General features: G+C 42.2%; 4 protein-coding genes across 7 annotated transcripts; 1 reads left to right on the top strand and 3 right to left on the bottom strand.

Moving 5' to 3' along the window:
* The first annotated feature begins 890 nt into the window (after window positions 1-890).
* eya3 (EYA transcriptional coactivator and phosphatase 3) lies at window positions 891-11802 on the top strand. Of its 4 annotated transcripts, none has more exons than XM_027177871.2 (19): window positions 891-1044; window positions 2826-2944; window positions 3070-3119; window positions 3200-3288; window positions 3393-3461; window positions 3582-3642; window positions 4223-4269; window positions 4548-4685; window positions 5566-5645; window positions 5732-5912; window positions 6154-6287; window positions 6383-6466; window positions 6999-7088; window positions 7176-7234; window positions 7344-7504; window positions 7619-7733; window positions 7814-7935; window positions 8028-8128; window positions 8501-11802. In XM_027177871.2, the coding sequence occupies exons 2-19, from the start codon at window positions 2912-2914 to the stop codon at window positions 8579-8581; spliced, it is 1695 nt and encodes a 564-aa protein (XP_027033672.1). In that variant the 5' UTR covers window positions 891-1044; window positions 2826-2911; the 3' UTR covers window positions 8582-11802. The 4 variants fall into 4 exon arrangements, with proteins under 4 accessions (XP_027033672.1, XP_027033671.1, XP_027033674.1 ...); XM_027177870.2 differs by having other exon boundaries at window positions 4223-4332; XM_027177873.2 differs by lacking the exon at window positions 4548-4685.
* LOC113662778 (XK-related protein 8-like) lies at window positions 11535-14270 on the bottom strand. The gene is made up of 3 exons (XM_027177874.2): window positions 13781-14270; window positions 12650-12840; window positions 11535-12556 (listed from the first exon to the last, which is right to left on the bottom strand). The coding sequence occupies exons 1-3, from the start codon at window positions 14086-14088 to the stop codon at window positions 11784-11786; spliced, it is 1272 nt and encodes a 423-aa protein (XP_027033675.2). The 5' UTR covers window positions 14089-14270; the 3' UTR covers window positions 11535-11783.
* A 945-nt stretch (window positions 14271-15215) lies between these two features.
* Window positions 15216-17110, bottom strand: LOC113662781 (XK-related protein 8-like). The gene is made up of 3 exons (XM_027177878.2): window positions 16545-17110; window positions 16091-16281; window positions 15216-16010 (listed from the first exon to the last, which is right to left on the bottom strand). The coding sequence occupies exons 1-3, from the start codon at window positions 16853-16855 to the stop codon at window positions 15325-15327; spliced, it is 1188 nt and encodes a 395-aa protein (XP_027033679.1). The 5' UTR covers window positions 16856-17110; the 3' UTR covers window positions 15216-15324.
* Window positions 17111-18471: 1361 nt separating this feature from the next.
* LOC113662780 (XK-related protein 8-like) lies at window positions 18472-22241 on the bottom strand. Its single transcript, XM_027177877.2, has 3 exons — window positions 21601-22241; window positions 19774-19964; window positions 18472-19682 (listed from the first exon to the last, which is right to left on the bottom strand). The coding sequence occupies exons 1-3, from the start codon at window positions 21891-21893 to the stop codon at window positions 18937-18939; spliced, it is 1230 nt and encodes a 409-aa protein (XP_027033678.2). The 5' UTR covers window positions 21894-22241; the 3' UTR covers window positions 18472-18936.
* Window positions 22242-22507: the final 266 nt, after the last annotated feature.

Genomic DNA, 22507 nt, shown 5'->3' with positions numbered 1-22507 from the left:
GATGATTACTTATAATAATAATAAGAAGAAGAAGAAGAAGAAGAAGATGATGATTATGATGATGATTTCTTCTAAATATTATTAATAATAATAATGATGATGATGATGATTACGTATAATAATAATAAAAAGAAGAAGAAGAATTAGATGATGATGATGATGATGATGATGATTATGATGATGATGATTTCTTCTAATATTAATAATAATAATGATGATGATGATATAATATTAATAAAAATAATAATAATAATAAGATGATGATGATGATGATGATGAAGAAGAAGAAGAAGAAGATGATGATGATGATGATGATGATTATGATGATGATTTCTTCTTCTTCTAATAATAATAATAATAATAATAATAATAATAATAATAACATTGATTATATTATATATAATATATATTATATTATATATATAATAATATTGAATAATAAAAATGATGATGATGATGATGATGATGATTACTTATAATAATAATAATAAAAAGAAGGTGATGATGATGATGATGATGATGATGATGATGATGATGATGATTTTTAATAATAATAATGATGATGATGATGATATAATATTAATAAAAATAAGAAGAAGAAGAAGAAGAAAAAGAAGAAGAAGGTGACGATGATGATGATGATGATGATGATGATGATGATGATGAGGATTACTTCTAATATTAATAAAAAATAAAAAAAGAAGAAGAAAATGAAGATGATGATGATGATGATGATGATTACTACTACTACTAATAATAATAATAATAATAATAATAATAATAATAATAATAATAATAATAAAAAGAAGAAGAAGAAGAAGAAGAAGAAGAAGAAGAAGAATATTAAATTAAAATATTTACTGTTGTAAAACAGTAATAACCGGACGCTATACCCTCGTTATTGCGCATGCGGATTCTGCACTTCCTGCCAAATAGTTGTCCCTAACAACCCAAGCGCTTTACTATAGTGTAAAATTTCAGCCCGGAGGATATTTAGCGTAGCTTAGCTTAGCTAACTTCTCGACTTGAGCCACTAGTATGGTGGTAAGGATTTATTTATTCTCTATGTATAAATACAGATTTATATAGCTGAATGTTGCTGGTATTTTAAGGTCATCGGGTAACTATCCGGATAGCTAAGCTAAATAATACATGCTAAGCTAACGACGTGGCTAACTGGCTAACTCACTAGCATTATTGTCTTAAGTAAAAAAAAATGCTAAGTCCGTCTGTAAATTTAGTTGAAATTATTTTTCTTTTAAAAGATCATTTAACTAAATATATTAACATATATAAATACATACACACAGTTAGGTTCTGCTTTGTTCCCACAACACGGCTTGCTATTACCGTTAGCTTTAGCTTTTGTGCATTTTTGCTTTTAACATAAATTCAGGGATTTTAATCACTTATTGTCGTGTCAAAACGGTGCTCGTGGTAAAAAAAAATGTCCGAGACAAGTTAGCTATCTGATCTTTAACAAAAAAAAGGCGCTTTAGTGCTTTAAATGAGAAGTTAGACGCATAACACAGGGACGCGTCCCAAATAGCTGTGTGCTACCTACAGAGTGAATAATATAGTGCACTCGCACAACGGCCTCTACGCCCTTTTCTAGTGCACTTTGTTTTAAATACGGTGCCGTTTAGGACGCGGCTTTAAATATCTCTCTGTGGCAGATGGATTGAGCTTCACCTTCAGCTTAAAGTCAATTGTCCTTGATCTAAACACGCAGCCTGACGACTATCAAATTTAACTTTTAGGTAAAGGATAGAACCGTCTTCACCCTGACTCTTTTATCTCAGTAATTTATCCTGCAGTGGTGGTAAGGGTTAGGCCCCAAAATAATAATAGTAATCATAACAAACCTGCTCCAGGCAAAACATTTAGGGAGGAGCTGTGAGGCTGTATTTATTCTAGTGTGAAGGGTTAGTGATGGGATGTGAGGATCTATTCCTTAATCTAGGTTTAAAGGAGACTCTCAGACGTGTACATAAACACCATTTACTGTTTATAAATCCCTCATGTTGTCTGATTTCATGATGCTGAGTTGAATGTCGGTGTGTCAGATCTACTGCGGTACAGGAACACTGTCTTACCCGAACGACACTGACTCGTGCTGTCTCAAAGAAAGCACCCGGGTGTTCTGAATGAGTTACAGTTGTGACGTGTAATGTTGTGGAGTTTTTAAACTCCATGGAAGCTCCAAACGATCAGCTTATCAAACTGTTTAAATGACCGAAGAGTACAGAAGATTAAATCGGTTTTGCTGACTTGTCTTATTATCCAGTCATAATGTGTTGTGACTCGTTTAAAAGGCTAAACAGATCGAAGCAATGATGGTAAATCTTGGATAGTTAAGAGGTGTGTGGTGAGGTTATGCTGTCACAAGTGTGACTCAGACACATGCCGGAACATTTCCAGGGATTTCCCATTATTCATTAGAGCAAGAAACAAGATAAATGACCAATCGGTCACTGAAATGCACCCTGTTAAATCAGTAAATCTAGTATCTCTCTCTCACACACACACACACACACACACACACACACACACACACACAAGGCTGATCTTCCTATTGCTCTCCATAACAGTGTCAGGATTACAGCAATGAGTTTGTGTGTGTGTGTGTGTATAAAAATGTGTGTATGTGTGTGTGTGAGAGAGATACTAGATTTACTGATTTAACAGGCATCTCAGTGACCTATTATTACAGAAGTACAGCATTGAGTTTACTGTGTGTGTGTGTGTGTGTGTGTGTGTGTGTGTGTGTGTGTGTGTGTGTGTGTGTGTGTGTGTATAAAAATGTGTGTATGTGTGTGGTTCAGGGCCTGCATAGGTCCAGGAGCAGCAGCAGAGTGTGATCTAGCAGACGCGTCAGGACACAAAGTGCCGTCCTCACGCACGCACCATCATGGAGGAGCCACAGGAGGCACCGGAGCTCCCGGTCAGTCCACCATTAAAAAGCTTTATTTATACACACGCTTCTACATGCAGTAGTAACTGAGATCACGAATACCGAATATGACATGAGAAACGTCTGAACACAACTGTGTCCATTTGACTGAACAGGCAAAGAAAGCCAGGCACGACCCAGAAGCCAGTAAGGAAGAAGACACAAGGTAATTTCTACATATCATGTATAGTTTTCTATTCGGACATTTCCGTAATCTCGCCCATCTAAGATTTGTTGCTCTGATAGAGCCGAAGCTGCTCATGACAACAGACCAGATGTTTTAGGCGCCGAAGTCACCACTTATGCTCCATCATCAGCTTCTCACCTAGATAGTGGTCTGTACACTTCATCCTGTTGTTAACTTCACTCCTACTACTACCTGGAGCTCAAGGTAACATCAACTCCATCACTGATTCTGTGTCTTCTTTTCAATTATTAGTTCCAGAGGATCAAGAACGTTCAAATCCACACATATCAGGCTGTGACTCAGACCGCTCGTATACTAAAGGTGGTATTATTATTATTATTATTATTATTATTATTACTACAACAATATCCAGTCCATGTCTAGTCCAGTGTAGAGGAAAATGATGGTATTAAAGAAATCTTTGTGTATGTTTTGTTTTAGTGGAGACATGTAAAGAACTCACAGATACTGAATTTACCTCACAGATCTACCAAGGAAACAAGTAAGAGCTGTCATTTCATTTACGATGTTGCCCATGGCTGCTTCTTTTTTTTTTTTTTTTTTTTTTTTTTTTTACATTGTGACCTCACGTGTGGGATCTCGATATGTAATCTATGGGCCAGTCCAGTGAGATGGAGTCTGATTGTAATATACAAAGAAAACAGTGTAATCTTTGATGGGAGGCAAACCAAGCTGCATTCAGTCCACCTGATTAAAGCTGATAGGAACTGATAAGCACACAGGCCACGCATTCTTCATCAGAGCTGCCCGGTACAGAAGCCACACCTTCTTTATTTCCCAGAGTTCTTTTTCACTTTCACACTCGGGATAGAAATTGATAGAAATTTTTGGGGGCAAAAAAATAAAAATCAAAAAATCAAAGCACAGAACCATGAGAACTAACTATGGAAGGGTAAAGAGCAAACCCCACCCTGGTAGCAGGAAATCATGTAGTAAACTTTAACAATAAAGACTCTTGTTAGACACCAATTGTTAGGATCAACATTATATAATAATTTACTTCCCTACATGACTCTCTCTCTCTCTCTCTCTCTGTGTGTGTGTGTGTGTGTTTATCATAGCCCTGCAGTTACTGAATACGACAGCCAGGTGGCGTTTTCTTCTCTGGGTCAGTCAGCAGCATACAGCACCTTTAGCCAGACGGGTCAAACCTACGGCCTGCCTCCATTTGGTCTGTCCCAGCCCGGAGCATTACCTCATAGCACTTCACCACTCATGCTATCACTGCTGTCATTTAAAGCGCCAGTCACTGCACACGCAGCTTTCATTGGCATTCACATTTCCACTCACGTCCGCTTCATCTCACTCTCTGTCTCTGCATTCTCTTTCTTGTGTATGTGTGTCCTCCTTTGCTCCATGTCTCCACCCGCTCCCGCGCGGCCGTAGGTGCCATGTGGCCGGGCATTAAGAGCGAGCCCAGGCTGCAGGACGTGTCCGCCGCTGGCCAGATGCCGTTTCTCAGCTTCAGCACAGCTTATACTCCAACTCAGCCGTGCCAGACCCACTACTCATATCCCAGCCAAGGCAAGGCGGCTCCTTTCCTCCCTCCCTCCTTCCGTCACTCACTCACTCACTCACTCTCGTCTTCCCTGTGCACTTCCAACAAACGCTAAGCTTCTCGTGCATTGTTCTGTAAGCAGTCACATGTGTTACTGTATATATGCAAAGGAAAGAACTAGGAGTTCATTACAATGTTTTGCAGTCTCTCTGAAGTCCCGAACACATAGTAGCTGAAAACACAAGCGAAGTATCTGAGCATTTTGTACCAGAGCGTTATATCTGATCGCAAGGGGAGAGATGCCTCACCTGGAAGGACATGAAATTATAGCCAACGTTAAAAACTTGCTTTCGGATAATGACCTTTAAAATGTAAGGCTGCTCATCTCAAACGAGACGTACAATTCTGTCATAAATCACATGCTTAAAGCATGCATTAAAGTGTCTCATAAAGCATGCACAACATCTGGAACTCATCAGCCTCCCCAAAAACCTCGAGGTCCAGTCGGCCCCCGACTTCACCGTAACTCCACTTTCCCTGCCGCAGAGTTTACACCCCCCCCCACACACACACACACACACACACACACTAACCAAATTAATGTCGTTATTAAAATGCTTTCCAAAAAAAAAAAAGAATAATGACTAAACACAGGCACAAATGCAGCATTTTAATTAAAGAACTAAGATTTTATTAACAATAAGTATATCTATAAATAAAGTCAGGATAATGAAGTAAGTTTGATTTGCTTCGGTCTCAGACAGAGTTTAGTGCACAGCCAGATGTGTCCTCGCCCAGCATTTTCATTCATCTTTTCATTTTTCTTTCCATCTTTTTTTACTTTGTTCTCTTCTGATCCTTTCGCTGTCTCATTTGCTTTTCTAAAACTCTATATAAACACTTCAGGTTCCTGCTTCACTACGTCCAGCGTGTACTCCAACATCCCCACAGCCCCCGCCGTCACCACAGCCGCCGCCACACATCAAGTGAGCTTCGGCCGAAGTTGCTTTTAAATAGAATCTCCAAACGTCGTGATGATGATCGCATACTTATTGTCCTTTCTAACTTGCAGGATTTCTCCAGCTATAACTCACTGGGACAGAACCAGTTCTCCCAGTATTACGTCCCTCCCAACAGTTACCTCCCACCCGCTCCCCCAAGCAGCGACGCAGACGGAGACGACGTCTCGGTGCCACCTTACACGCCCGTGAAGACTGAGACTAGTGCCTCCACAGGGCTGTCCAGCTCCACAGGTACCTCACATCCATCACACACAAGCAGAGCCTTCTCTGGTTATTCATCCATCGTTAGCATGAAGTGACGTCGACGTTCTAAGATGTTACAGACTTACTGTACTCGTCTTTCACCGCGGTGCTGTCGAATGCTCCATTCTGATTGGTTAATAGTTTAATCTTGTATAGCAGAAGCTCTCACACTCTTCGTGGCTTATTTATTTCTGCCTCTCTCTCTTTCTGTGTCTCATTCTCTCTTTAGCTGCGTCTCCGGCCGGCGTGACCGCCCCCACAGGCGTGGCTCAGGACGAGGCAGCCCGCAGAAACGCTCCGCCTAAAGCCAAAGGCAAAGGAAAGAAATCAGACAGCGGCCAGTCTACAGACAACGACCTGGAGGTAGAGACGACGTAGTGTCATAAACCAGCTTTAAAAAAAACACTAGTGGGAAAATCTGTGCTTCGGTCTAACATCAACCTTCTTGTCCTTCTCAGCGAATCTTCTTATGGGACCTGGATGAAACCATCATCATTTTTCACTCGCTTCTCACTGGGTCATTTGCACAGAAGTTCGGCAAGGTACTGCACACGCACACACACATGCGTGCGCACACACACATGCGTGCGCACACACACATGCACGCGCACACACACATGCGCGCGCACACACACATGCGCGCGCACACGCACACATGCGCGCGCACACGCACACATGCGCGCGCACACGCACACACATGCACACACATATACATATACGCACACACACACATGCACACACACACATGCACACACACACATGCACACACACACATGCACACACACAGACACACACACACATACACGCACACACACATACACGCACACACACATACACGCACACACACACATACACACGCGCGCACACACACACTCACGCAAATGCACACGCGCACACATACACACAGACATACACGCGCATACACACATACACACACACACACGTGCACACACATACACACACACACAAAGGGTCACACAATATTTCAAACACACTACAGTGTTCTTCCATCTGTGGTTAAAATACTGTTGGTTCATCTGTTATGTCTTTGGCTTTTGCGTTCTCGTCCTTCAGGATCCTGCCACGGTGCTCAATCTGGGTCTGCAGATGGAGGAACTGATCTTTGAGCTCGCAGACACACATCTGTTCTTCAATGATCTGGAGGTGAGCTGCCTTAACGCTTTACGTTAAATCTCTGCTTCCTCCAGGTCTGTCGGATATATATGACATCTGTGATCCGTTTGCGTTTAGGAGTGTGATCAAGTCCACGTGGAAGACGTTTCCTCCGATGACAACGGACAAGATCTGAGGTATCACGGGACTCAGCTTTTCTTTACGTTTTGACGGATTAAAGTACATCTGTAGGTTTGGCTCCTCCTCCTCCTCCTAATCTTCATCAACGTTCTCCTCCTCCTCCAGCAATTATAACTTTGCGAACGACGGGTTCAATGGAACGAGTGGGGCAGGAGGGCAAAGCTCGAATCCAGCAGTACAAGGCGGAGTGGACTGGATGCGCAAGCTGGCCTTTCGTTACCGGCGCCTTAAAGAGATCTACAACGGCTACAAAGGGAATGTGGGAGGTAAGCTTTCGGCTGAACCGGCTGACTGGTCAGGTTAGTCTGAAATGTTGAGTAAATAATATACATATAAATGTCATCTCTTAATGATTACATCTGTTTGTTCGGTCTGTGCAGCTCTGCTGAGTCCCCTGAAGAGGGAGCTGCTGCTGCGTGTGCGCAGTGACATCGAGGCTGTGACGGACAGCTGGCTCAGCACCGCCATCAAATCCCTCCTACTGATCCAGTCCAGGTCAGGATGGTGACCGTATACCTGTTGTGTAATGACCACGGCGTAGAGTCTGAAGAATCACGGCTTGTGTTTGATTGCAGGGGCAAATGTATGAATGTTCTGGTCACCACAACTCAGCTGGTTCCTGCCCTGGCTAAAGTGCTCCTGTACGGCCTCGGGGACATTTTCCCCATCGACAACATCTACAGCGCCACCAAGATCGGTAAGCGTCAGCGTCCTCACTCCTTATTATTAGGAGACGTCATTTACTGTTCGGCTTGTTATAGGACGTTAACCGTTTGTGTCGATCGACAGGAAAGGAAAGCTGCTTCGAGCGCATCGTGTCACGTTTCGGAAAGAAAGTGACCTACGTGGTTATAGGAGACGGCCGAGAGGAGGAGTTCGCAGCTAAACAGGTCAGGCGAAATATTACGGAGGTGATGAAGGGTCGGAGAAGCGGGTGGTTTTTTTGGGGAGGGTGGATGGAGGGGTGGATGGAGAGGTGGATGGGGCGGGTGTTTTTTTGGGGAGGATGGATGGAGGGGTGGTTGGGGAGGATGGATGGAGGGGTGGTTGGGGAGGATGGATGGAGAAGTGGTTGGATGATGTATCTTGTTGATCCTTAAGAGAGACACAAAATACAGTACACATTATAGTAAACATGCAGCAGTAAGTTAAATAAATAAAAGGAAACTGAATTAAAACTATTTGCTAAGTATAATAAACGTGTGTGTGTGTGTGTGTGTGTGTGTGTGTGTGTGTGTGTGTGTGTGTGTGTGTGTTTTCAGCACAACATGCCGTTCTGGCGGATCTCTGCTCACGGTGACCTGGTGGCTCTACACCAAGCTCTGGAGCTGGACTTCTTATAGATCACATACCCAGGCTCTCTCTCTCTCTCTCTCTCTCTCTCTCTCTCTCTCTCTCTTTTTTCTCTCTCACACACACACCCACCATGTTAAGGACACCTGACGAAGCTGGGAGAACAGAAGAAGAGTTTGAGCCTGCATGGAACCCTTCCACTACCTTTAAGGCAGCTAAAACCCAGGGCATGATCCTGGCACTGCGGTAGTATCTTCACATATACACGAGGACGGTGAGGAGGAATCTCCTGAACCTGACCGTCGTACTGCCGGCCCAAAAGCACTGCGTGTTTCTAACCATTTCTGTTCAAACTGGATTCACCAAAGGAAGACCAAAACTCTGCACTGGCATAAGATTTTGGATTTTTTTTTATTATTTTTTTTATTTTTATTTGTACTGAAGGTGGACGTTTTTCTGTTTTGCACTTCTAGAGGACCGGACTGACGGCAGAGCCTGCACGTGGCAACGGAACAGCGGATTTGTTTCTCTGACTTTTTTTTATTTTATATATATATATATGTGTGTGTGTGTGTATATATATACATCCTATTCAAAGTGCATTAGCGATGCGACACGTGTCCATTTTTCAAGTAAGACGTCTCTGCAAGTCGACTTCGATTCAAACACACGATTTATACATTTCTGTTCTCAGAGCAGGTATTTCATCTCTCTCTGTCCCTTAGTCCTCCCTGACGGGGAGAAGAAAGAAACCGTTCACCTCACTGTAACGAGAACGCATCATATATCCGTCGACGACAATCTTCTCTTTCGTTTTTTTTTTATTTTCTCTCATTATCCGTGTTCACGCGGAACTTGAGTGCGTTTGCCTTTTCCCCGCGTCGTGTGGAATCAGATCTTCAGTCTCAAACCCTGCCGATTAGACGCAGACCAGAAACCGATTTTAGCTTTCAGTGTTTTTTTTTAATGGCAGGCCGTTAAAGGAAAACTGCAGCGCTTTATCCATCTCATCATCAATAAAACCCTCAGTACTCCGTCATTAAAGCCTGACGGTGCTTTTTGGGCCACTGATGATCAGTTGTGAATATAGTAATGCAAATTCAAGTTAGGTCTGCGATGGAGATGGCGTAGAAGTAGATTTGTGTAGTTTGTGTGATTACAGCCATGTAGAAAGTGAGGCAGAAATGAACTCTTACTGTCCTGATAAGTGTTTTCTAATAACAACAATTCTGTCAGTTAAATACCGTTTTATTTATTACGACGCACCCCAGCGTACTGTTTTTATCCGATTCTAGTTACGTGCACAAGTCGGTTCCTGTTACCACTGGTGTTCTAGCAGCAGACGTTTCCTCTCATTTACTTATTTTATTTTTTATCTTATTTTTTTTCCATTTCCTGGATCTGAAGACGAACTCGGACAAATTATGTAAACAACGTTGAAGAAACGTCTCCACAGAAAGGGAGAAAAAAAGCGCAACCGGCTGATGTAGAAGAGTCAACGCTTTCTGACCAATTAGAATCCAGAATCCGATGCTTGTGTGTGTGTGTTTGTGTGTGTGTGTTTGTGTTTGTGTTTGTGTGTGTGTGTGTGTGTGTGTGTGTGTGTGTGTGTGTGTGTGTGTGTGTGTTATTACATTTCAAGCAAAAGAGCTGTTTTTCTCAGAAGAGATTCGAGTGTTGTTTTTGTTAGACGAGGCCGACGGACATTAACGTCACACTCGGCATTTTTACACTTTAACGTCGTCTTTCCGAGACCCCGGGTTCATCACCACACTGAAATATTTAAGTCCACGCCGTCGATCTTCTCAGTGTTCTAAATGTACTCACGACGTCCTCCTTACTCGTGTTGTGGGATTTTCTATAACGACGTCACTGCATAAATATATCGCCCAACCTTATCTGACTGCTTCATTCGTTTGTATCCACTTTGTAAAAAAAAAACAAAAAAAAAACCAGACATTTTGGGAGAAGGAACAGAAGACTGTATATGTTTCCCGTCAGTGATCTGAAGGAAGAGGAGGAAGAGGAGGAGGGAATTGTGGATGTTGTGAGATTCGACATTACAGTGCTGAGCCTGATGAGGAAGGACGACTCGTATTCACACAGCAGCTTCCACTGAATTACGAATGTTCTTTTTTTTTCCTGTACTTATTTATATCGTGCCTTTTAACTCTAAACCTTACAGTTTATCGTCCTTGCTGTGATACTGCAAATGTTTGAGTAAATGATCTCCCTCTCTCTCTCGCGCGCGCACTCTATTCAACTAATATACAAGTTTTACCGGATTCTGAAGCTCACTCGTTCTCGCGCCGTTGTCATTACCCCGTAATCTCTACATCTACGCTGTTGCTAGTTCACCTGTAATTAACATCGTTAGCAATGAATGTTTGGCGCTTTTTTTTTTCGTCACAGTTTTCCTTCGTGTTCTTGATCACTTTGAGACTTAAACTGCACGGACAATCAAGGAAACTAAAACAGATTCACGGTTTATGAATCGGAAAAGTGGCTCACGAGCGAACGTTAGGCCTGAAAATGTTCTTTTTTTTTGTTTGTTTCTATGTAGCAGCTGTGATCATCTCCGATTCATTACTCTGTCATGCTGCTTTTTATTTGATCTATTTTGTCTCCTGTTTTCTTTGTTTTCTTTGTGAGCAGTGTGTAATGAAATTTGAGCCAAGGCTTCACCTCTGGTGATTAAAAAGCAGCTACGACAAATCATTTAGCCCAAAAACTCTGTAATAATAATAATACTAGGTTGTGTGAGTATGAATGATTTTTTTTTTTGGCTAGTATTCTAATGCTGATGAGAACTGATCATGTTGCATAGGAAATAGTTTACTAACTGTATTCTGATGCAATCTCTCTCATTTCTCTATTGTGTTTCGTTTTGTTTTCATCTTGGTGACCGCAATACTGTTTTTTTGGCCTGGACAAGTTTTTTCCCCCTGTGTATTATAATACTATTTGTGGCAGCATAAATATAATAAAACCTCAAACATCCCGTGTCGCTCCACCGCAGAGAACGTTTTAATGCCTCGTCATGTAACGTTACCATGGCAACATGAATCGATCGCTGTACACGACCGATTAAAAAAACAAGGCGGTATATGGAAAGAACACGGACCCGTTTATGAACTGTAATAAAATATAACTTAGTGCTAGAACATACAGTGTACATGCAGGAACTTTGGCATATCGTCTATTTACAGGATATATACATTATGTAAATAAATAAAAATCCTAATCTCCAGATTAGTTGTAGAAATTCTCAGCCATGATTTTCATTCTTTTGTGGATGCCTGTGAGATTCCTCTGTGTCGGAGGTGTAACAGTGGATGAAGGTGAAGATTCTGGTGTCCCGACCGAGTCTAACTCGATATCCATATGTGCTGCTCTCATTATTGGTCCCTGAGGTTCCAGAACTGGGTTCTTGTCTTCTGCAGCCACGCTTATCTTTAAAACTGGTTTATTGGGGTGTAATTTCCAGTAATAAACCAGTTTCAGTAGGATTCCTGTAACGTAGATGGTCACTAACAAGGCGATTATCAGGTAGGGATCAATAGATAGTGGACTAAGACGAGCCGATTCCACAGATCTCTTCCACCACCATAATCCTAACAGCAACATGGTGTTCATCCCCATGACCACGTGATAGATGACTGCTTTGTGTCTGGTGCTTCCGCTCACAATGTTAAACCAGCTGAAGTACCAGATGATGCCTACAGTGGCTCGGTACAGCCATTCTCCAGCTCTACTGTCCATGAAGTCTGTCTTCTGCCACCAGGCCCAGAGGACCAGCAGCGTCCACAGGGACAGGAAGTGAGCGGCGATGTAGCAGGGCAGTTCCGAGGCAAAGAGCGACATGCTCACCACACGCGGGCCAATCAGGAACAAGTTCCACAGGAAGTAGAGGACCGAAGAAGACCATCCCATCTTAAGCTTATCAGGGATGAACTCACGCATACTGCGATGGTAAGACAACATGGTGAAGGAGAGGGAGGAAAGAGAACCGACGATCTTAGCAACTGAAAATAAAGAAAAGGAGAACATTGACCATCCGATTCAAAATCCAAGCCAAAAGGTCCGACACGTTGACATATTTTTTTTTTTTTTCTGACCTGTAAAGAGCTGCAGGTCGTCCATCTCCACAGTGAGCGCTATCATGAACACGAGCTGTGGAGCATTTTCAGAGAATGCCTCGAACAGACGTAGCATGCTGAGATCGTGGTTCAGGTAAACCGTGACCCCCTTCTTGAAACGGTCACGCTGTTTATAACCGCGAATTGTGGTCATGATTAACTCTGCAAACCTTCAGGTGAGACAAGGAAATAATAAAATATTTTTTTACAAAATAATAATAATAATAATAATAATAATAATAATAATAATAATAATTAAATGGCAAAACAAATCTATATGGCCAAAGGTACGTGAACACTTGACCATCACACCCTCATGTGCCTCTTTCTTAAACTCACATGGAAGTACATGATCATCTAGAATGTCTTTGTTTGCTGAAGCTTTAAATTTCCCTAAAATTCCCAAACACTGTTCCAGCATGACAAAGCGTATGTGTATGAATGAATGAGCACAGATCCACACAGCCATGCTCTAACATCTAGTAGAAAGTTTCAGAGACTAGATGAGAAAAGAAGAAGAGAAGAGAAAAGGAGAAGAGAAGAGCAGGAACTGATTGTAACAGAAAAATCATAAAGCTGTAACGGTCAAGGGGTGCACAAACTTTTGCCTTATGGTGTAAACTATATTTATTATAAATTATATGGCAAGGCCTATTAAGAGTGTGGCTTTTTTTTTTTACACTGGACCACATCAGATACAACAAACTATACAAGGTCAGTAAATATTAACACACTGACTCGTCCACAGCTATTTGGGTCCAAAGGTCCAAAGCTGAGAAACGATCAAGTGACTGAACCAAAACTCGTCCTGACTAATTAGAAATATGTCACTTACAAAGATATCACTGTCTGGAAAAAATGTAGGAAAACTGGGAGATTTAAATTCTCATTCAAACCAGGTATAGTTCCTTCTGGTAGCTCATAATAACACACCACACCACGTTCATGATTGACATCAAGAGCTTTATAGTATATGTATAGTCTCATGTAGCCTTCTGTGAACTGATCAAATAAAAAAGTAAGTGTGTCTGTAGTTCTGTTTGATCAGGCTTGAAAAATCCCTGCCAATCATTTAACTTAGTTTTATAGCAGAACAATAAAAGCGCAAACCTGATGAAGAGTCCGAGCTGGAAGATGTGCACCCAGGCCAGTAAACATCTACTGTTAAATCTCTTCCCTTTGGTCTCTGGAGCAGTTTTGATGGGATCAGAGTACCAGATCCAGCTGAAGATCTGCATTAGAATCGAAGCACCGACCAGAAGAAATATCAACAGTCCCATGGAGATGTATCTCCCTTCGTTATAAAGCTCTATGACGGCCCATAGGTCCAGCGCAAGATCCAGGAGGAAAAAGATCAGAGATAGGAACGAAATGGCGACATCTGGGATTGTCGATTGAAAAGGAAATCCTTCCTCCATGGTACGAGCTGGGACGGTTTCTGAGACACCGAGTGCAGCTTTGCTTTGGAGTGTGAAATGAAAGCAAAGACTTATTTTAACTTGTAAGTCCCGCCCTTTGTTGCAACACAAACCGGTGTGTAAAGTTCATGACCAATGATTCATAAGAGTGTAAACACAGATGGTTAATGTGACTAATGTGACTAATATTTGAGGGAAGACGTCATTTCACACATTTCACACATTCCTGTGAGAGAAAATGAATATAAACATGCATTAACACTACATACTGTACACTACATACACTACATACACTACACGACTTTAAACAGCAATACAGTCTGAAGTATAGATTTAAACATTAGATCACTTATGTATAGTTTCCTGAACTTGTAGTTTAGATGTAATTTAGGTTATGTTTAAAGGCAGGGTCTCCGATTTTTAAAAAAAAATGCTTCAGAAAACTGAGTCGGGCCGAATAATAAAAAAAAACAAAAACAAAAATAAAAACAAACGTGTAGCCAATGAGCAGAAAGGGGCGGGGCTTGTCGATACGGGCAGTGCGTTCAAGAGCGTTCAGTGCGCATGTGTGAAATTAGCAGAAAGCGGTTTTAACATCGACATGGAGGATCAAAACAAAGAAAGAAAGAGAAGAAAAACTTACGATAAGGACAAGAAGTAGGACGTGTTAATATAGGATCAGCTTTCCAGCGCTGGAGAGAACTGAAGGAGCAGGAAGTTGGCCACATATTCACAGGTTGGAGTTTCCTGAGTCAATAACTCCTGAGCTAAACGCTGTTACTACACAAATAACACCTCTTTTCTATCGTAGTAATGTAGAGAGGCAGCTACAACCGCGTTTTGTGTAGTAACAGCGTTTAGCTCAGGAGTTATTGACTCGGGAAACTCCGACCTGTGAATATGTGGCCGACTTTACTTAAGACGCCGAGGCGCTTTTTTCCTTCTCGATAGGTGAGTAACGTTGGTTTCGCTTTGTTACACAGAACTAATATATGCCTTTGTCCTTTACATGATTATGCTTGTGTGGCATTTTTGCTTGTTTGTTTATCTACAATCGTATCGTTCTTCCCTTCAGCTATGATAAAGACACGTTTCTTTCCGTTAGTCGTCTGGGTTACGTATGTATGTGTGGGCGGAGCTATCGATACAGGGGTGGGACCCGTTTGGGTTAGGGGCGTGTTTGTTTTGGGGATTTTATATGTCAACATTGGCTTTCAAACATCGGAGACCCCACCTTTAAGGTTCAGGATCAGGGATCTCCCTCGAGTCTGTCTCTACAACATCATGATGTTCTGCATCACCCTCTGATTTCATCTGCAACTTCAGATCGTTCTTATTTATGTGTAAATCTGCATGTTTAGGATGAAATTTCCAGTAATAAACCAGTTTCAGTAGGACTCCTATAATGTAGATGGTCACTAACAAGGTGATAAGCAGGTTGGGATCAATAGGTAGTGGACAAAGACGAGCCGATTCCACAGATCTCTTCCACCACCATAATGCTAACAGCAGCATGGTGTCCATCCCCATGACCACGTGATAGATGACTGCTTTGTGTTTGGTGCTTCCAGGTGCTACTTTATTTTTTTTAACCATAACTTTAAACCAGCTGAAGTACCAGATGATGCCTACAGTGGCTCGGTACAGCCATTCTCCAGCTTTACTGTCCATGAAGTCTGTCTTCTGCCACCAGGCCCAGAGGACCAGCAACGTCCACAGGGACAGGAAGTGAGCGGCGATGTAGCAGGGCAGTTCTGATGCGAAGAGGGTCACGCTCACTACACGCGGGCCAATCAGGAACGAGTTCCACAGGAAGTAGAAGACAGAGGAAGACCATCCCATCTTATGTTTGTCAGCGAGGAACTCACGCATTTTGCGATGGTAAGACAACACGGTGTAGGAGAGGCTGGTGATTTTAAGGACTAGGGGATAAAATAATATTGTATAACAATCAAGTGAATAAGAAAATGTTTGGGGTTTTTTTCTTTTTTTTTGCTCTCACCTGTGAAGACCTGAATCTCCTGCATCTCCACGATGAACGGCGTCAACAGGACAAGCTGTGGCACGTTTTCAGAGAACGCCTCAAACAGTAACAGCATTTTGAGGTTGTGTTTTATGTGTATGAGGTTCGTCGTCGGACAAAGGTCTCGTCGTTTAAATCTGCAAATCGAGATCTCGATAACGGCTGCAATCCTTCGGATGGAAAAGAAATCCCAGGGCATTAGGCATAACGTGCACACTCATTCACACCTACGTGTAACCTATCCATAAACTCAGCACCCTATTGGTTGGACTTTTGTGACTCTGTCTAGCGATCAGAACTATAGAGATACAATTCGGGCTCAAACTGTAACCTTTCGGAAAACTGAGCTTTGGGTGCATTAGTTTTTCTCCTTCATTTATTTTCACTTGTACTGATGTATCTCAACTATATGAAATAAAACAAAAGCACAAACCTGAGTAAGACTCCGAGCTGGAAGATATGAACCAGACCTAGTAAATTGTGTCTCCTAATGAAACTCTCTACTTTGGTCTCTGGAGCAGTTTTGTCGGGATCAGAGTACCAGATCCAGCTAAAGATCTGCATCAGAACCGAAGAACCGAGCAGAAAGAATATCAACAATCCTATGGAGAAGTATTTTTCTTTTTCATAAAGGCACTCGACGGCCCACAGGTCCAGCACTACGTCCAGGAGGAAAAAAATCAGAGACAGGAAAGAACTGACAACGCCTGAGAAAGCTAAACAAAAAGAACCTTCCACCTCCATGGCATGAGCTGGGGTGGTTTCTGGTTTCTGAGCATATCAGAATTACAGGTTTGCTTTGTAGTGGGAGAGAGAGAAAGGGGGTGGGGGTGGTGAGAGAGAGCGAGAGAGAGAGAGAGAGAGAGAGAGAGAGAGAGAGAGAGAGAGAGAGAGAGAGAGAGAGAGAGAGAGAGAGAGAGACCTTTCCATCTCTTAGTTTTGTCTGATTTGAGATTTCCGGCCAGAGAGTTAAGAACGTTTTATGGGAATAGAACCGACGCACATTTAACACTCTTTAACAAGCAGAAAATAATATAATAAACACATTCTAAAATGCCCACATGTTTTATTTACATTTTTAAGTAATCTTTAGTTTACCTTCACAGGCCCGGCCCATGCCCGAGCGAGGTATGTGCATACTGAGGGTAAAGAAAAAGGGAACAAGTCGGAGCAAATATTTCTGTGAACGGGGCTTAGTGGTGAGCACATTTGCCTCGAGCGGTTGATGGTTCAATTCCTCTGTCCTTTGTGTATGAGGGGTTTGCATGTTCTCCCTGTGCTTCAGGAGTTTCCTTGCCCAGTCCAGAGACATGTGTTATAGGGTGATTAGTGTGTGTGATTGTGCCCTGTAGTGGTTGGTACCACATAGACGGTGTCCTGTGCCCTGTACACGAAGTGTCCTGTGGCAGACTCCTGGTTCTGTGAGACCATTGCAGCTATGACTAGTTTTGGCTTTCTTCCTTTTTGATTTACAATCAAAACATCTGAGTTTGAGATCAAATGATGAAACAACATTTCAGGGTTCGATCCCTTGATATTTGTGCCTAAGAGGAGATCGAAGCTTGACACCACAAAACACAACAAAATCTGAAAGAAGCTGCAGTAAAAGATTGGCAAATTAGCAAAATAAAAGAAGAATGTGACAGTTTAGTGATGTCAGTGGATCACAGGACAGACGCGGTTACGACAAGCAAAAGATACGCAACCAAAAAGTAAGTGTTATTTACTTTAAGGCCATTTGTTCCAATACTTTTGCTCAGCTCATTGTTGGTTGATCTAACATTAAAGGTGCCATGTTCTAAACTGTTGAACGCGTCTAGATGTAAATATTCATTCATTCTCGGGTCACGGGGAGCCTGTGCCTATCTCAGGTGTCATTGGGCATCGAGGCAGGATACACCCTGGACGGAGTGCCAACCCATCACAGGGCACACACACACACTCATTCACTCACACACTCACACACTACGGACAATTTTCCAGAGATGCCAATCAACCTACCATGCATGTCTTTGGACCGGGGGAGGAAACCGGAGTACCCGGAGGAAACCCAGAGGCACGGGGAGAACATGCAAACTCCGCACACACAAGGCGGAGGCGGGAATCGAACCCCCAACCCTGGAGGTGTGAGGCGAACGTGCTAACCACTAAGCCACCGTGCCCCCCCCAGCTGTAAATATCAGGACACGAATTCTGAAATTTTGATCTATCATCTCATGATATAAAGGTATATCTTATCTTATCTTATCTTATCTTATCTTATCTTATCTTATCTTATCATGTTCATCTTTTAAACTCAAAACTATAGCAAAAACTTGGAGACAAGGGCCTGTACTTAATATTTAGTTTATTTTTATTAAAGAAACAGAAACATAAATATTATAAACTGTTATAAAAAAATTCATTCTTAATATTATTATTATTAGAGTTCCACATAAATAAGCAGATCATCTGAGCTCTAAGTGGCTCTGTGGTCAGAGCTGAGCGGCGTGATGTTTCACAATTAGGACATGAGACTCTTAAGGTGTCATGTGTGTGATGACCTGCTGAGACAGTCGTTGAGACAGTCTGACTTCACTTCCACACACTTCCTGGAACTTGGATTCAATCTAAGTAAAACTCCAAGCCAGTTCCTGGTGGATGGGATACAACCAGCAAACACTGAGGAAACACTGATGGAGAACATGTGAAGCTTCACACAGAGTGGACCCCAAGCCCAGGATTGAAAAGAGGACCCTGGAGCTACATCTATAGTACATCATGTGTACATTAGCAGATAGTTGTGATGTGCTTTGAGTTCCTCAGGTCATTTCTCAGTCGGGTTTCTAGCAGTAGAAATTCTCAGCCATGTTTCTCATCCTCTTCTGGATGCCAGTTGCGGTTCTTTGACTCAGCGGTGCAGTCGTGAGGATTAATCCGGGTTCGTTATCAGGCTTCTCTTCTCTTGTGTCCACCGTTTCATAACACTGCTCCTGTAACATCTTATCTTTCTTATTTATGTGAAAATCTGCATGTTTAGGATGAAATTTCCAGTAATAAACCAGTTTCAGTAGGACTCCTATAACGTAGATGGTCACTAACAAGGCGATTATCAGGTACGGATTAATAGGTAGTGGACAAAGACGAGCCGATTCCACAGATCTCTTCCACCACCATAATCCTAACAGCAGCATGGTGTCCATCCCCATGACCACGTGATAGATGACTGCTTTGTGTCTGTTGCTTCTACTCACAACATTAAACCAGCTGAAGTACCAGATGATGCCTACAGTGGCTCGGTACAGCCATTCTCCAGCTTTACTCTCCATGAAGTCTGTCTTCTGCCACCAGGCCCAGAGGACCAGCAACGTCCACAGGGACAGGAAGTGAGCGGCGATGTAGCAGGGCAGTTCTGATGCGAAGAGCGACACGCTCACTACACGCGGGCCAATCAGGCACAAGTTCCACAGGAAGTAGAGGACAGAAGAAGACCATCCCATCTTACATTTGTCAGCGAGGAACGTACACATGCTGCGGTGGTAGGACAACACGGTGAAAGAGAGGGAGGAAAGAGAGCTGATGATTTTGATGACTGAAAAAAATTTCGTTCATATTATTAATAGTATTATTCAGCATCGATACCTGTAAAGAGTAGATTGTAAAATAAACATTATTGTTCAGACCTGTAAAGAGCTGAAGGTCCTGTACCTGGATGATGTTGGTCATCATTAGTACGATCTGTGGAGCGCTTTCGGAGAACGCTTTGAACAGGCCGAGAGTGCTGAGATCGTAACTTAGAGTCTCGGCATCGCCGGATGGGAAAGCGTCCTTCTGTTTAAAGCTTATGACTGAGAGTTCCAACATACGGAAACATCTACAGAATAAGCAAAAGAATCATTTAATTAATGCATTAAAAATAAACAACGTGCTCTACAGCATGAGTTGGCCAAGCTATCTGGGAGGAGGGGCTTATTCTCTCTCTCCTGTCAATCACATGTCATAATTCTGTGAGCTCATGTATGCGAAAGCAAGGGCTGAACGCCAGAGATGCTACATGGTTGTGCAGCATGAGCAGCAGTATAGATGTAGAGGTAGGAACCATGTGTTAAACTTCAGCCTCCTCATGTTATAGCTGCTGTATGATAAGTTTAGACCTGGCTAATGGATGGCAGGTGAATTGGAAGAGGAGCGAATTCTGGAGGAAATAATGTCCAAATTTAAAAAGAATAACAGGAATGTTACACTGTTTAGTATTATAAGCATTTCTAAACTATTTACTAAACTTTTTATAGACCCTTTTTCTATAATATTGTTCTAAAAATGCTCTAACAGAGAACTGCGAATGTTGGCCCGAAGGACTGACTTACGTCATTGAGGACAATGTCCCGTCCAGAGACAAGCTGTTTCGTGTTGAGGTTTTGTTCAAACCGACCATCGAAAATACTCTCTCTAATGAATGTTTATTTTTTCCAATGGTTGTTGCGTTAAATCTTACCCAGATACAATAGTGCTATTTTCTGATTGGCTATTGTGTAGCCTCTTTTTTGATTGGCTACACAACCTCAGGGCTCTCAAGTGTCACGCATTGAGAGTGACAGTCACTCATTTCGGTCTTCCCTGTCACGCTCTCCCAGCCACACATCGTCATGTTCACGCAGAACAACTTTTTGACTATTTATCATATATTTAATATGCCGCAACGCCCAAAATGTATCTGTCCGCACCACTGTCTCTATGGAAGCCGGGCAGGAACCAAGCGTGTCTCCCCTGGAGTTCTTAGTCGAGCCTGACACTTATCAGCCAATCAAAAAAAAGAGGCTACACAATAGCCAATCAGAAAATAGCATTATTGTATCTGGGTAAGATTTAACACAACAACCAATGGAAAAAATAAACATTCATTAGAGAGGGTATTTTCGATGGTCGGTTTGAACAAAACCTCAACACGAAACAGCTTGTCTCTGGACGGGACATTGTCCTCAATCATGACCCTAAAGATGTCTGGGCTCGTGCTGAATTGTTTTAAATGGGAGCAACATTACAAATGATAAAAGGGTACAATAAACACCAGTCATAATCTCTCTCTCTCTCTCTCTCTCTCTCTCTCTCTCATATCAAACACAACTCCCCCCATTATTGTTTTTTTTGTTTTTGCGGGGCGGTTGGAGATGTCACACTTGCCTGTCTTCAAAACTTGAGAGCCCTGTAGCTGATTACAAGCAACGCATTTCCTTTTATACAGTATGTTGCAGAAGAGATATTCAAGTTCAGCCATGTTCTAACCCATAGTCCAGCAGGAAGGAGATTAGCATGTTAGACAGGTTTGAGATAAAAATAAGCCATGCGACAAACCACATTAGCGCTTTTATAGACAGAGTATAAAGTTAGCTAGCTACAGACTACAAACATTCCTCACTGTCAGAAAGAAAGAAAGAAGATAAAATGGGAGTAAAAAACGGAACGGATTTAGCACAGGATTAACAGGTCTGGCAACCAAACTAGTCACCAACCTGTAGAAGACTCCAAGCTGCAAGACATGTAGCACATTGATAAGCTTCACTTCATTATCGCTGTCCATTTTTTCAGAGGATTCCGTGTACCAGAGCCAGCTGAAGGCCTGCAGCAGCATCGAGGAACTGAGTATTAAAAATAAAAACAATCCCATGGAGAAGTATTTCTGCTCTTGGTGAAAGGATACGACAGCCCAGACATTTGCTGCCACATTCCAAACGAGAAGAATCAAGGACAGCGAAGAAGCGGCGACGCCTGAGGCACGGGACCAAAAAGAAATGTCTGTCTTCATGGCATGAGCTTGGATCACATCAGGATCTTAGATGAACAATTCCACAAGGACGCAAACCCTGCTTTTAGTGTGCAATGCTAAACCGAATGGACTTGTAGAATGTTTACACCTTAACCAAACACTCCTTACGTGACGTGTCACGCTCCCTTTCTTTAGAGCCACAACTGCTTGTCGTTCTTGAGAGTGACCGATAGGAATGCAGCGGCATGCGGATACAAGCAAAGCGAACATGATTTTGAAATTTGAGCCAAGGCTTCACCTCTGGTGATTAAAAAGCAGATAACAAATCATTTAGCCCAAAAACTATAATAATAATAATAATAATAATAATAATAATAATAATAATAATAATAATAATAATAATAATAATAATAATAATAATAATAATAATAATAATAATAATAATAATAATAATAATAATAATAGGTTGTCTAAGTATTTGGGGGAAGTCGTGGCCTAATGGTTAAAGAGTTTGACTCCTAACCCTAAGGTTGTGGGTTCGAGTCTCGGGCCAGCCATGACTGAGGTGCCCTTAAGCAAGGCACCGAACCCCCCCAACTGCTCCACCGGTCACCGCAGCATAAATGGCTGCCCACTGCTCCGGGTGTGTGTTC

This window comes from Tachysurus fulvidraco, chromosome 7, assembly GCF_022655615.1.
Source record: "Tachysurus fulvidraco isolate hzauxx_2018 chromosome 7, HZAU_PFXX_2.0, whole genome shotgun sequence".
Taxonomy (NCBI): Eukaryota; Metazoa; Chordata; class Actinopteri; order Siluriformes; family Bagridae; genus Tachysurus; species Tachysurus fulvidraco.
Note: the sequence above shows the minus strand (reverse complement) of the source record. Positions and strands in the feature narration are given on the sequence as shown.

What these genes read in the sequence shown, in the direction of transcription:
- eya3 (XM_027177870.2), top strand. Translation starts at nt 2,912, where the DNA reads ATGGAGGAGCCACAGGAGGCACCGGAGCTCCCG. An exon ending in AGCTTCTCACCTAGATAGTG is followed by an intron (nt 3,289 to 3,392) that starts GTCTGTACACTT and finishes TTCAATTATTAG; the next exon opens with TTCCAGAGGATCAAGAACGT. An exon ending in CTCCTACTGATCCAGTCCAG is followed by an intron (nt 7,734 to 7,813) that starts GTCAGGATGGTG and finishes GTTTGATTGCAG; the next exon opens with GGGCAAATGTATGAATGTTC.
- LOC113662778 (XM_027177874.2), bottom strand. Translation starts at nt 14,088, where the DNA reads ATGGAGGAAGGATTTCCTTTTCAATCGACAATCCCAGATGTCGCCATT. An exon ending in CAGCTCGGACTCTTCATCAG is followed by an intron (nt 12,841 to 13,780) that starts GTTTGCGCTTTT and finishes TCTCACCTGAAG; the next exon opens with GTTTGCAGAGTTAATCATGA. An exon ending in CGACCTGCAGCTCTTTACAG is followed by an intron (nt 12,557 to 12,649) that starts GTCAGAAAAAAA and finishes CTTTATTTTCAG; the next exon opens with TTGCTAAGATCGTCGGTTCT.
- LOC113662781 (XM_027177878.2), bottom strand. Translation starts at nt 16,855, where the DNA reads ATGGAGGTGGAAGGTTCTTTTTGTTTAGCTTTCTCAGGCGTTGTCAGT. An exon ending in CAGCTCGGAGTCTTACTCAG is followed by an intron (nt 16,282 to 16,544) that starts GTTTGTGCTTTT and finishes TTCCATCCGAAG; the next exon opens with GATTGCAGCCGTTATCGAGA. An exon ending in GGAGATTCAGGTCTTCACAG is followed by an intron (nt 16,011 to 16,090) that starts GTGAGAGCAAAA and finishes TTTATCCCCTAG; the next exon opens with TCCTTAAAATCACCAGCCTC.
- LOC113662780 (XM_027177877.2), bottom strand. Translation starts at nt 21,893, where the DNA reads ATGAAGACAGACATTTCTTTTTGGTCCCGTGCCTCAGGCGTCGCCGCT. An exon ending in CAGCTTGGAGTCTTCTACAG is followed by an intron (nt 19,965 to 21,600) that starts GTTGGTGACTAG and finishes CTTATTCTGTAG; the next exon opens with ATGTTTCCGTATGTTGGAAC. An exon ending in GGACCTTCAGCTCTTTACAG is followed by an intron (nt 19,683 to 19,773) that starts GTCTGAACAATA and finishes AATTTTTTTCAG; the next exon opens with TCATCAAAATCATCAGCTCT.